Source organism: Borostomias antarcticus, assembly GCF_949987555.1.
Source record: "Borostomias antarcticus genome assembly, chromosome: 22".
NCBI classification, from domain to species: Eukaryota; Metazoa; Chordata; class Actinopteri; order Stomiiformes; family Stomiidae; genus Borostomias; species Borostomias antarcticus.
In genome coordinates this window covers 13,053,394-13,065,538 of record NC_140255.1, presented here as the reverse complement: position 1 = coordinate 13,065,538, position 12,145 = coordinate 13,053,394, and the positions used below count along the sequence as shown (strand labels likewise).

The 12,145-nt window shown below is 47.3% G+C and overlaps 2 protein-coding genes across 6 annotated transcripts; one reads left to right on the top strand and one right to left on the bottom strand.

The window, feature by feature from the left end:
- Window positions 1-1,021: 1,021 nt before the first annotated feature.
- narf (nuclear prelamin A recognition factor) lies at window positions 1,022-9,454 on the bottom strand. Of its 5 annotated transcripts, XM_084456631.1 has the most exons (13): window positions 9,250-9,454; window positions 9,028-9,080; window positions 8,176-8,247; window positions 8,006-8,071; window positions 7,663-7,791; window positions 7,255-7,387; window positions 6,842-6,976; window positions 6,137-6,255; window positions 5,608-5,740; window positions 4,943-5,015; window positions 4,353-4,493; window positions 3,815-3,972; window positions 1,022-2,556 (listed from the first exon to the last, which is right to left on the bottom strand). In XM_084456631.1, the coding sequence occupies exons 3-13, from the start codon at window positions 8,236-8,238 to the stop codon at window positions 2,303-2,305; spliced, it is 1,404 nt and encodes a 467-aa protein (XP_084312757.1). In that variant the 5' UTR covers window positions 8,239-8,247; window positions 9,028-9,080; window positions 9,250-9,454; the 3' UTR covers window positions 1,022-2,302. The 5 variants fall into 5 exon arrangements, with proteins under 5 accessions (XP_084312757.1, XP_084312755.1, XP_084312756.1 ...); XM_084456629.1 differs by lacking the exon at window positions 9,028-9,080 and having other exon boundaries at window positions 9,241-9,454; XM_084456630.1 differs by lacking the exon at window positions 9,028-9,080.
- A 221-nt stretch (window positions 9,455-9,675) lies between these two features.
- On the top strand, window positions 9,676-11,896 carry cybc1 (cytochrome b-245 chaperone 1). Its single transcript, XM_084456622.1, has 6 exons — window positions 9,676-9,795; window positions 10,266-10,353; window positions 10,561-10,602; window positions 10,752-10,922; window positions 11,224-11,368; window positions 11,662-11,896. Exons 2-6 carry the CDS (start codon window positions 10,266-10,268, stop codon window positions 11,882-11,884), a joined length of 669 nt encoding a protein of 222 aa, XP_084312748.1. The 5' UTR covers window positions 9,676-9,795; the 3' UTR covers window positions 11,885-11,896.
- The last annotated feature ends 249 nt before the right edge of the window (window positions 11,897-12,145 follow it).

Below are 12,145 nucleotides of genomic sequence, written 5' to 3'. Positions count from 1 at the left end.
CAGAGAAATGGCAACACGCAGCTCCATAGCAGCAAGGTATCCATTGCCTTGACTGCAGATGCGCACACACACACACACACACACACACACACTGCAATGACAAGTGATATGCTGCCTCAAATGAGTATACAGAGAGGGGAGCTTCCTCTGTGACGTGGGGCTCTATACGTTAGCAAATAAACTAACTCAAGTGAAAACCACACTTCCTGTAAGTCACAGAGGAAGCTGATCTCTCCGAAAGTGGTTTTGAGGGTTTTTGAAGATGATGAATCAATTCTGACATTTTCAAAATTCTAAATGACCATTTAAACCAGAAGTGGCCGTACTTCCAACTCTCAGTAAGACTTTTTTTTATTTTTTTTACTTAGTCCAAAAAATGGCTGGTCCCATTATTCAGATCCACTTCTGAATCAAATGGGTTGTTAGTGCTACCCCCACCAAGTTTAGTGAAAATTGGTCCAGCAATTTTTGCATAATCCTGCTAACAAACAAACACACGCCCCCAAAAACATTACCTCTCGCCCTGCATTGTCTCTGGGGAGTTGGTGAAAAGGGGTGGGGTAGAAAGGAGTCAGGGAGGGGGGGTTGTGTGCAAATGAATGTAATGGTACTATTGCTAGTCCCAAAAATCACAATCACCTTCCATTTGAATGATCTAGTATTTGAGTTACTAAATGTGCATCAGTGCATATGTCTGTCCATATTTCGAGTCTGTGTTGATTTCAGTTTCCCATCTTTCTTTTACCTGTAGTGAATTATTCAATTTCAATGAAGAATATTTGGTAAAAACAACATACTGTATAACTTTATTTTAACCAAACCCAACTCTAAACCTAACCCAACCCTAAATGGCCTCTGCGTTTATGGGAACTAGCCTTTACGCTCCCCTTTTGTTGAGACGTGTAGGAGCAGATTTATGGTAACATTCCTGACTGAATTTGTTCTCACTCTTATCTTTGGAAAGTAATTTATTGCAGCTATACAATTGTACATGAATCAGACTTTGGTCTAATTGGTTCCATTCCACAATTACATTTTAGACACAGAGGCGCATCAAAAGCATTGCCAGGTTATAACTGTTTTAATGCTCAATATGTGTGACAGCGTGTGGGAGATAAAAGAAAAATGACTTGGGTCTTCAACAAAACACAAGATCCAAATTGAAAACGGTCATGACAACTTGGGACAACACAATGCTCTGCTTGAAAAAAAAAAAGAGAGATCATTTTAAGCCATTACTTGCTTTTTCCCACTGTCTCCTTCCTTGTCCCTTGATCGATATGGCAACACTGGACTGGTGAAAGCAACACAGTGCCAGCTGGGATCTTTCACCATGACAGTTCATCAGCACACACTGTATATGACGTATGTTGAAGCACCAATGTGTGCGTCTAGTACATTTCTGGGTTCATCTGCACAGTACTGTGCTTCTAAACACATTCGTCTGGCACGGATGTCTGTCTGACTCAGGCATTTGTCTGAACCATTTGTATGGCATGATTTTAACAACTCTGCAGGGGTCAGGACAGCTATGCTATGCTAAGCTGAGTCAACAGTGAGAGATGGACAGCAGAGGCGTTCTGTGAAGAGTATAAGGCCTGGATGCCAGCACATGCACGTGTGGCAGTCTCTCCAGAACTAGCTGTAGGATTATTACCTCTGGCTCTTCGGTCACTGCATCCTGAAACAAGGTCTGCAATAAGAGCCACAATGGGCAGACTTTTATCATCTCTGGTTTCACAACAGACTGTTAGTTCGAGTCACGCAATACTCCTGGGGTCTATATGAGATCGCTTCAGGCAGGAATTGATGAATGAACTGAAGTCAGCAGTTTGAGTCTGAGTAAAATAGGGATCCCTCTGGATCCTTTTGTTTGGCAAGACTTAGGAATCCACCCCCCTGGAATTCTCCACACACACACACATCTGCTACAGCCAACAGCTAAAAGTGAGGAAAGATCACCACCTAGTGGCAGTACATGGTGACTGTACTCCCATCCTCACACATGCATGCATTATGGTCCTTATTTCCCAAACCCTAAAGGAAGAGACGGTCAGCGATGCACTCCCGCCTCCCATCTTGGCAGGGTGGTTTTGGGGAGAGGAGTCCTGTCTCGTAAACCTCGTCACGGAGGAGGAAGTGGCCGAGCCTCGGAGGAGGAAGTGACCGCCTTTCTTCTCATCTTCACTCCACCACGTATTAGCAAGAATGGATGGAAGTCCCGATGCTCATTCTTCAAACCATTACCTGTCGGTCGAGAGGCTTCCGTAGCCCCGTCCCCACTCACCGCACACCCCTGTCCTCACCACTGTATGTGTGGGGGCTGCCTGTGTGTGTGGCTGGGGCTCTGCTGTGTGTACTGTGTGTGGAGGTGTGTGCTGGCCAGCGGGGAGTCCTGGCCGTCTAGCCAGTCCTGGTAGAGGGTGTGTAGGCCAGGGTCGGTCTCTGGAAGTCGCACTGGAAGGCTGCTGTAGGCCTCCTCCATCTGCTGGACCAGGGCCTTGTCCACGCGGGCGCCCCCCTCGGCCTCCGCCTGCCCACGACCACTCACGCAGCCTGGGGAGACACGCGGCGGAGAGAGGGGGCGGGAGGTGAGGACGGATGTGGTCAGAATACCTACTTAAGAGTCTTCAAAAGCTCGATCCGGAATTTTGTCGAAATGCAGCCTGCCTCTCTCCCTTCCTGGATCCAACCTGACTGGGATGGGTGGCAACACGTGTTCCTCGACACGGCTCGCACCAATCTACTCATTTCAGATCAGTGATTGCTCCAAGGAAGGAAGGGAGGAAGGAAGGGTGCATTTTAGAGAATCTCAACACCAAGAGGCACTAGGCTGACACCTTCAAATACTAATATTGCAGCGAACTCGTAGCAGATTCCAGACCTTGAGGTTTACCTATAGGGAAAAGCCCCTCCCTCCATAGTATCTGCAAACGATAGTCTGGCTCCAAACTTTCCACTCGATCACTCGGTTCTTCCACCTCAGCCTAGTACCATCTCTACCCATCTTTCGCAGGAGGAGACTCAAGACCCAGACTCAAGTGTGTGGGTCCCATTTCATCCTGACAGCAATCAATAAATAAAGTTCTCCAACACTAAAATAATACCTTTGTATTCGTAATCTGTGGAAGTCACGACTGACATGAGTGCGTCCAATTATTAACTTAACTTGGAATGACTGGATGGCTTACCTGCCTGTCAACCTGCCTACCTGCCTAGCGATAATCATTTGTTCTCCCCCAGTTTGGAGGGGTGGCTTTGGAGGGAGGCCTGAAGGGAGTGGCGGGGATTTTGTCAATTTTTTTTTTTTTTAATCTTTCAGAATTGTTCTTAAATCTAATACTGCACCTTTAAGGAACACTTGGGTTCCTCCTCCACTGACCTCTCCATCTCGTAACTATCCCCGATGGTCCTGCACCATTACCCAATTTTACTTAAACCGTTATTGGTACATGTATACGTGCATGAAAAATAAATAAATAACCCCACTATATCCCGCAACCTAACCCGTGTTCACTGGTCCAACCCCCCTGCCCAACTCCTAGCATCATGCATGTGTATGAAGGAGAAAAAAATATGTGCTTTTCCTTTTTGTAGCACTGTGACTGCTGCTGCCACTTGTTCTTATAGAAGGCGTTAGTGACGATGACTGGAATGTACAGTCAGTTGACATACATTGTAACACTCCTTTTGGATAAAAGTGTCTGCTAAATAACTAAAGTGTACAAGTAAAATACTCAAGATAGAGGCTCATCAGTGGGCGGGGTGGGGGGGGGGGAGGGGTGACTGGTTGTTAGAATCGGGCCGTGGCTACCTCCTGGGCAGGACAGCACCTCCACCAGCTGGTACGGCACGCGTCCCTTCCTCATGCGGTGGACCAGGGTCTGGATGTTCCTGAAGCCGTAGACGGCGGCAAACTGGAGCAGCGTCTCCCCATCACGCTCCAGAGTCACCTCCTGGAAGTCTCGGTTCCTGACACACACACACGCACACACGCACACACACACACACACACACACACACACACACACACACACACACACACACACACACACACACACACACACACACACAGACCAGAGGAAGTGAGAAACATTCATAACACAACAATGAGTACACTGGGAATGAAGATCTGAGAGCGATTGCAGAACAGCAATATAAAGGCAATATGAATGACAAGTCCCAATATGACTTATAGTGTATAAGTCCACCCCACCATCGATGTTCTCTCACACACATTTCTGCTCCCTTTCTTCCCTCCCTCCCTCCCTCCCTCCCTCCCTCCCTCCCTCCCTCCCTCCCTCCCTCCCTCCCTCTCCCTCTCCCTCTCCCTCTCCCTCTCTCTGTCCTACCGGAGGGTCTTGTAGGTGACCTGGGTGACCTCCAGGCCAAACAGCTCCTTGGCTGCGTGTTTGAAGACGTCCTCCAGGACGCCCTCGGAGCCACGCCCCTCGTATCTGACCTGCCCTGGGTCAGCCGGTGCCTCACCCAGCCTGGAACACACACACACACACACACGCACTGATCAGAACACACACACTGATCAGAACACACACACTGATCAGAACCCCCCCCCACACACACACACACTGATCAGAACACACACACTGATCAGAACCCCCCCCCCCCCCCACACACACACTGATCAGAACCCCCTCCCTGCCCCCCCCCCCCCCCCCACACACACACACTGATCAGAACACACACACTGATCAAACCCCCCCCCCCCCCACACACACACACACTGATCAGAACACACACACTGATCAGAAACCGCCTCCCACACACACACACACACTCATCAGACCACCCCCCACACACGCACACATCCATCATAACACACACAGGTGCACGTATGCAAAGAAATACGCACGCTCTCACCCCCCGACCCACCCACGTGGCGTGAACAACGGACTATTCCAGACACACACGCAATACTCACACATGATCTAGAGGAACAGAATCTAGATCCTCCACAGATGCATTTCTCTGCTCCATCATGTGGAAGACTTCTCCTGAAAGACAAACAGGCATACACACACAAACACACACATACATACACAATAATGTCACTGCTGAGTCAAGACCACGAGATAAACCCACAAGGCCGACAAATAATTTACATATCTGACTCTGGAAATACACGTCTCACTGGTTTCACTGAGCACAACACAAAGAGAGAAACAGTGTGACTGGAATAGGGAAGTTAGAAAGAAATTAAATGGTTGTGAAACTTGTGAAAGGGAGGTGGAAATGTTGAAAGGAGAGACAAAGAGTTGGGGAAAGAAAGAGTAGAGATTGAGAGAGAGAGAGAGAGAGAGAGAGCAGGTGAGAGAGAGAGAGAAGGTGAGAGAGAGCAGGGGGATGGAGAGAGAGAGAGCCGGTGAGAGAGAGAACAGAGGGATGGAGAGAGAGAGAGAGAGCAGGTGGGAGAGAGAGAGAGCAGGTGAGAGAGAGAGAGAGAGAGCAGGTGAGAGAGAGAGAGAGCATATTAGAGAGAGAGAGAGAGAGAGAGAGCAGGTGAGAGAGAGAGCAGGTGAGAGAGAGAGAGAGATAGAGCAGGAGAGAGAGAGAGAGAGAGGTGAGAGAGAGAGCCCTGAAGCCCACCTGAGGTGAGGACACAGTCCACATCTCTGCTCTCCAGCAGGCTGTTGTAGAACTCCTCTCTGATCGCCTCCAGTTTCCTGTCGAAGCACGGCGCCACCACCACATGGTACACCTGCTCCGGACGCAGCTTCTCCTGCACCACACACACAACGCTACACTCAGCACACTCCACACAGAGGTGCGGCTCACTTGGTGTTTTGAAATCATTCACTGAAATCAACCCTTCAATCACGTTAGTCCCACTCTGCTGAGATGGTGGGGTTTATCTGATGATAATGTGTGCCACTGTACGCACAAAACGAAAACACAAATTAAGTGAGGAATGTCAATTTTGGTGTGCCAACCATACAGTTTCATGTGTGTGTGTGTGTATGTGTGTGTGTGTTCGTGTATAACCTTGTGAACCCTGCTCATAGCCTTGGAGCCGATAAACAGAACACAGTGGCTTATTTGAAAGGCATACATGTTGACAGCTGAACAGTAGACACGGTGTTGAGTTGAGTTGTATGAGGACCTGACCAGGTCTGACCTGCTGTCTGGTGAAGTAGTCTTTGACCAGCGAGCCCATGATCTGCTGTGGAGACCGGGCAGTGCAGATGTGAGGAGTGACCAGACTACCCAACACTCGCTCCGCATAGCGGATCCACCCTGAACACACACACACACGCACACACACAGATTAGATTACAATTAATAAAACCTTTATGTTCACCATTGCTTTCTGCTAAACTGCTAACCTTGCACTTTGACCTTTACTAAGCTCTAAACCTTGCACTTTGCTAAAATACATTTGATTGTGTTCTTTAATTTAAATGTCTTTCATGTATTCTTTTTACATCTTGTTTTATTGAATTTGAAAAATGAATTTACACGTTTTCATGTGAAGCACACTGAGTTTCCCTCATGTGTGAAATGTGCTATATAAATAAAGGTGCCTTGTCAATTAGATAGTGTGTGTGTGTGTGTGTGTGTGTGTGTGTGTGTTTCATAGGTGATGGATGGGTGAGAGAGCGGGTGGGAGAGAGAGAGAATAATGAACTGTATGTAGGGATGATTCTCCTCTCTGTTCTCCGTCCTGTCCGGGGTGAAGGGAGTGGCGTGAACTGGCCCCTTGCACAGTATCTCACCCCAGCAGCACTGCACTGCAATCTCCAACCACCCCCCCCCCCCCCCCCCCGCCCCGTGCACTGTGGTAAACCTGGGTGGGAGTGGTGAACATGAGGAGGCCGTTTACCCGGGCAGGAGGAGGTGAACATGGGCAGGGCGTGAGTGTCGTGGTGCCTCCTGCGGTACCTCTGGACAAACTCTCTCTGGCTCTCCACGATACTGAAGCCTGCTGCCAGGGTGGTGTCAAACACATACCTCACACCTAGAGAGATGGACAAGGAGGGAGAGAGAGAGAGAGAGAGAGAGAGAGAGAGAGAGAGAGGGAGAGAGAAGAGAGGGTCTAAATATCAAGCATCTATGATAGATGCCAATGAGTTCACCACACACATACTGACACATGCAGTATTGTGTTCTATTACTCACTCAGAGGACACAAACATTTTGACCGAATGATACTATCACACACTCCCTCGATATCCACAGGCAAGCATGTGTGCATACACACACAGACACGCACACAATCCTTTTTCGCCTGCTCACCCAGACTCTTGAGGAATCCACAGAGCTTGAGCGTGGCCTGTGGAATGTCCAGACCAAATTTGACGGCAAAATAAGGCAGTGACTGCGGACTGAGTGACACCACCATCACCTTGTGTTTGGACACGTCGCACTTCTGACAAGGGACAGAGACAGGGAGAATGGCAACAGCATGGGTCACTGCAAACCTTCACAAATCCAGACCTTTGTGTTCAGGAGTGCCCCGTAGCAGAGTAAAAACCCAGTTCCTGAATCCCTAGTAAACACTCAAGCCATTGTCTTGGCATCTACGCATCAGACCAAGAGCACAGCCTTGTACAAATGGCGACGGTTGGGTTTTAAAAGTCGCAGCCTGGGCTGCCTCGATATGAGAGTGTGGTTCCAAACCACCTCCGTCACAGTGCGGGGTACCTTGTTGAGGGCTAGGATGCGGTCTACCTCCTCCAGATTCTGCTGGGAGATCTTCTGGCTCTCCTCCTCCGACACACAGCCCTCACAAGACAGGCATGCACTCAGCAGCACCTGGGGCGGCTCACTCACCTGGGAGTAAGAGAGAGAAGTAGAGAGAGAGGGAGAGGGGGAGAGAGAGAGTGAGAGAGTGAGAGAGAGATTCTTACTGATGTGTATTAATAAACTACTAACTGTATAATCCCAAGTGTTACCAACCACCATATTGTCTAGTGGACACTGATGGAGGTATGGATCTACATTTTTAATTTGTGTTGATAGAATTATATAAATACAAGTTAAGTACCTCTTCATTGACTACATCTTTCTCCTGGAGGGCACTGATGCCTTCATCACTCTGCTTCTTGTTGCACTGGAGGTCATCAATCAGTTAGAGTGTTAGAGAGGATCTCCAAAATCCAAAACATGCAAAAATGATTACCTAGTTACATCACACGGTACGTTACATTGCCTTACCTGTTTCGTGCAATTCTCACACTTCTCTTTGTGCCTCCCTATGTTGACTTCCGACATCTTCATTTGATATGACTGTGAATTTGAGACAACACACGGTCAGCACTATACATTTCGAGTGCCATGCAACATAACTCGAGCCATAGCCTGAGAATCTTCTGCACTGGTCTACTGTCCTTGAAGGAATTAAATTATGATACTGCAGCCGCTTTAACTCCAAACCACTAGTGTGTGTGTGTGTTTATGTGTGTGATCCCACTGACAACCGCCTACATTGACAGCGTCGCCCCGTCTATTGCCCAATCAGGATGAAGCTCCTTATCATGGCAGCAGCAGGTATGCTTGTATAATCATGATGGGAAACTGCAGATGAAGGGATTGTGGCTTCCCTATGATTATAATGAAATGCCACCCTATACACATACATCACTGTGCCAAGAGAAAGAGAAACAAATCCATCCATTTACAGTCTATAATAACAGCACGTTAACTACAGCCTTCAGATTAAGGAGACAAAACCAGGTATAAACAGACAGACATTATTTCCTAAAACCCCAAATCATCTCTACTGCTTAGCGTCAGCCTCAGAACAAAAACACCCACAATGGGCTATATCTAAACCACTATATAGCCTTAATCACAGGATAGAAAATGAAGCCAAAATAGTAATCATACTATCATACTATTACTATACTACTTGTTTACGGTAAAATGTCTCAAATGTCTCCCGAGATAATAAAAACCCCATTGCACCATGGCAGATGCAGATGTTTAGACATAACTCGGATAACCTTTAGACCATTGCAGACTAGACTGAACCATCTGTGAAATTAATAGCTTCATAAAATAACTCACCAAATGAAATTGTGCCTACAATCCCACATATAGACAAAAGACCTTCCAGCCCGCTGTTGCAATGGAGGAAGACGTAATATTTAGAATAGAATCGCCACTAGGAGGGCAGGTGAACTTCAGTCACTCAGCGCTGTCAGAGGCGATGATGGTACAATCTGAAGATGAGTCAATGTCACGGACAGAACACGAATCACGGACAGACAGCACACGAACCATATTTACCGTTACACCAATATTTCATTTAGCAGATGTGATACTAGTCGGGGACTCCAGCTTGGATCGAATCCATAACGTTTGCCTCCATTGTGTCCTCAGACCGGTTCACGCAGAAGCGCATGCGTACAACCATCCATATCGCTGTCTGATGCAGCGTGACTCACACAATATATATGTCCTCATTCACTGTTCCTCAAAACGACAGCAACAGATTAAAACTACATATAATATTATAATATAATATATTATAATAGCGCGGCGTATGATGTAAAGGGAAGGGCCTTTTTACAATCTCTCGCCCATTTTCCCCGAATCATTAGAAGAATAGTAAAAGTTCTTGGGAAAAAAGGGGAGGACGGTGTGGCCATTGTCCAATGAGAGCTGATCTCTCCAGGAAGGAAGTAACACCCACCTGGCGCCGATGTTGCTCTATACTGTAAATCAATAGAACTTCCTCAATATTTTAAACTTATACAAATCGGCTCGTTTGCCGCTGGTGTTCTGGAAAAAAAATACTTCATTGGATGTACATTGAGCAAAGGAGAGCATACGGTAAGGCAGATGAATAAGTGAAAAGTATTATGTGCAAATGAAGTGGCATTTGAAATGTTTTAGAGGAGCACCTTCGGTTGTGTCCCGGTTCCGAAGATATCAGTAGGCTATTCGAAATTAAACGATCACGTAGGCTAATGGTAGGCTACATAGACCATTTCATGTAGCCTAGGCTAGCGTTAATATCGAAAGTAAGTAGGCCTAAAGGAAGGAGAGGCAGTGGACCATGCAGTCGTGGGAATGGCCCTTAATTGTTCAGTGTGTGCACTTGTTCCTCCCCCATAGCACATCTTGACTTAATCTTGTGGTATAATAATAGCCGACATCAAAATATCAACACTGGAAAACAAAGAGGAAACCCCTCAATCTACAGCAGTTGACCCCTGGTGCCATCTGAGAAGAAAGGCGCAACCGCAGTCAAAATGAAATTTGACATATGTGATCATGTCTTTCCCGCACCTGTTTGCCAGATGGGCTACATGCGTGTAGAGCAGCACACTCCTAACCTGCTTCACCTGAAGAGGTCACCTGGGATACGCTCTTGGTCTCTGCTTGTTGGTAAGTGTGTGTGCGTGAGTTTTTGTACTGTATGTGTGCAGAATGATTGATTTATCTGTGCTACGGCAGAATGCAATCACTTGTTTTTGATGCTTGGCACTGGGCCACAGTATTGCTACACCCCCCCCTTCCTTCTTTCACTTCATCCCTTCCCCCCTTTCTGTCCAGCCTGAGCAGTAATTGGTTCCTACTCTACTCTCATTCCAGGCATTGCATCCATTGGACTGGCTGCTGCCTACTACAGCTCAGGTAACAACAGTTTAACAGCAATATCATCCAGTCTGCCAACCGTTTACAGAGATGTAGAGAGAACGATATCTGTGCTGCCTGCCTGCCTGCCTCTTACCTCTCTCGTCTCACCTCTTCTCTCCTCTGTCTTGGTTTTCCCGTGTTTGCAGACAGTATCTTGTGGAAGCTGTTCTATGTTACGGGCTGCCTGTTTGTGGCCATGCAGAACATGGAGGATTGGGAGGAGGCTGTGTTTGACAAGTCTAAGAATCAGATCGAGCTGAAGACCTGCAGTCTGTACACCCTGGTTCTGACCCTGTGGAGGAAAGGTCACGAGAGAGGTCAGCCACTCCAGAGAGTGTTGCTCATGTCTGTAGCGCCTCTGTCTATATTGGCTATTTCTCGTCTGTAAATACTCAACCAGTAGTATACGTCAGGTTTCTCAGGTACAGGTGGAAGCCTATTTGAGGACCAAAAAGCCCTTTAAATTTCCATCGACACGCTTTAATCTAAGATAATTCTGTGCATAATAATCTTTGTGTGGTAAACCGACCTATAGAGACCCAGAGATAGAGATTAAAACAACTCTTTAGACTCTGATCAGATTGCAAAAACCAGCCTCTTTTTCTCTCTGTGTCTCAGTGATGTTGAACTTAGGACACCTGCGGGATGTGTGCGTTCAGGAGGAGAAGGTGCGCTACCTGGGAAAGGGCTACATGGTGGTTTTGAGGCTGGCCACGGGCTTCTCCTACCCCCTCACACGGAGCGCTATGCTGGGGTCACGCAGGTGAGACACGGGGCCCTGTCAGATAATGCTCTGGGTGAAAGAAACGTACGGAGGTGCAGAGTCTGAACACGTGGTAATGAAGGAAGACCCACGCTTACAAATATACTGTATACTGTTTTTTTCATGAAATAAAAACTGCACATAATGTTACAATTGATTTGATTCAATTGATTTGATTGTGTTCTGTGACATAATTGTTCCTCTGTGGCTGGATACCAACTTATTTGTTTGTCTCTCTCTCTTTCTCTCTCTCTGTCTTGCACTTTCCCCTCCCTCATCCCTCTCTTCCTCAGTGACGTGGAAGCCATCGCTGCATTGCTGATCCGGTTCCTGGGGCTGGAGGAACTGAGGAGACGCTGGGAGCTGGAAGAGGAAGAGGAGGAGGAGGCAGCAGCAGAGAGAGAGGAAGAGGGGCGGGAAGATGACTTGGATCACAGCAGTGACACAGAGGATGAAGAGGAAAAGGAGGAGGAGGAGGAGAAGGAGGAGGAGGAGGAGGAGGAGGAACCCTTTTAACCAGTCAGGGACCTTTACCTTTTGACCTGAGTGTGGAGATAGAGGTTAAGGATAGGTTTTTTCTACAAGTTCAGATATTAGTTTCATCCTCCTAATGGTTGGGGTCAGTATTGGAGGTAGAGTAGACTGATCCTGGATCTGTACTTGGGGACATCTTCTACCCTTAGCCTGGAATGGAGCCAGCATGTGAACAACACAAAGAAAGACATTCCGTCTTATACCCCATCTCCAGGATGGTGATACCCTTCAACATTCCTTGAT

Excerpts from the sequence above, each read along its gene's own strand:
- cybc1 (XM_084456622.1), top strand. The coding sequence starts at position 10,266 with ATGGGCTACATGCGTGTAGAGCAGCACACTCCTAACCTGCTTCACCTG. Across the intron at positions 10,354-10,560 it reads CTCTTGGTCTCTGCTTGTTG|GCATTGCATCCATTGGACTG; the intron begins GTAAGTGTGTGT and ends CTCTCATTCCAG. Across the intron at positions 11,369-11,661 it reads GCTATGCTGGGGTCACGCAG|TGACGTGGAAGCCATCGCTG; the intron begins GTGAGACACGGG and ends TCTCTTCCTCAG.
- narf (XM_084456629.1), bottom strand. Across the intron at positions 6,977-7,254 it reads TGGATTCCTCAAGAGTCTGG|GTGTGAGGTATGTGTTTGAC; the intron begins GTGAGCAGGCGA and ends CCATCTCTCTAG. Across the intron at positions 5,016-5,607 it reads GGACTGTGTCCTCACCTCAG|GAGAAGTCTTCCACATGATG; the intron begins GTGGGCTTCAGG and ends TTTGTCTTTCAG.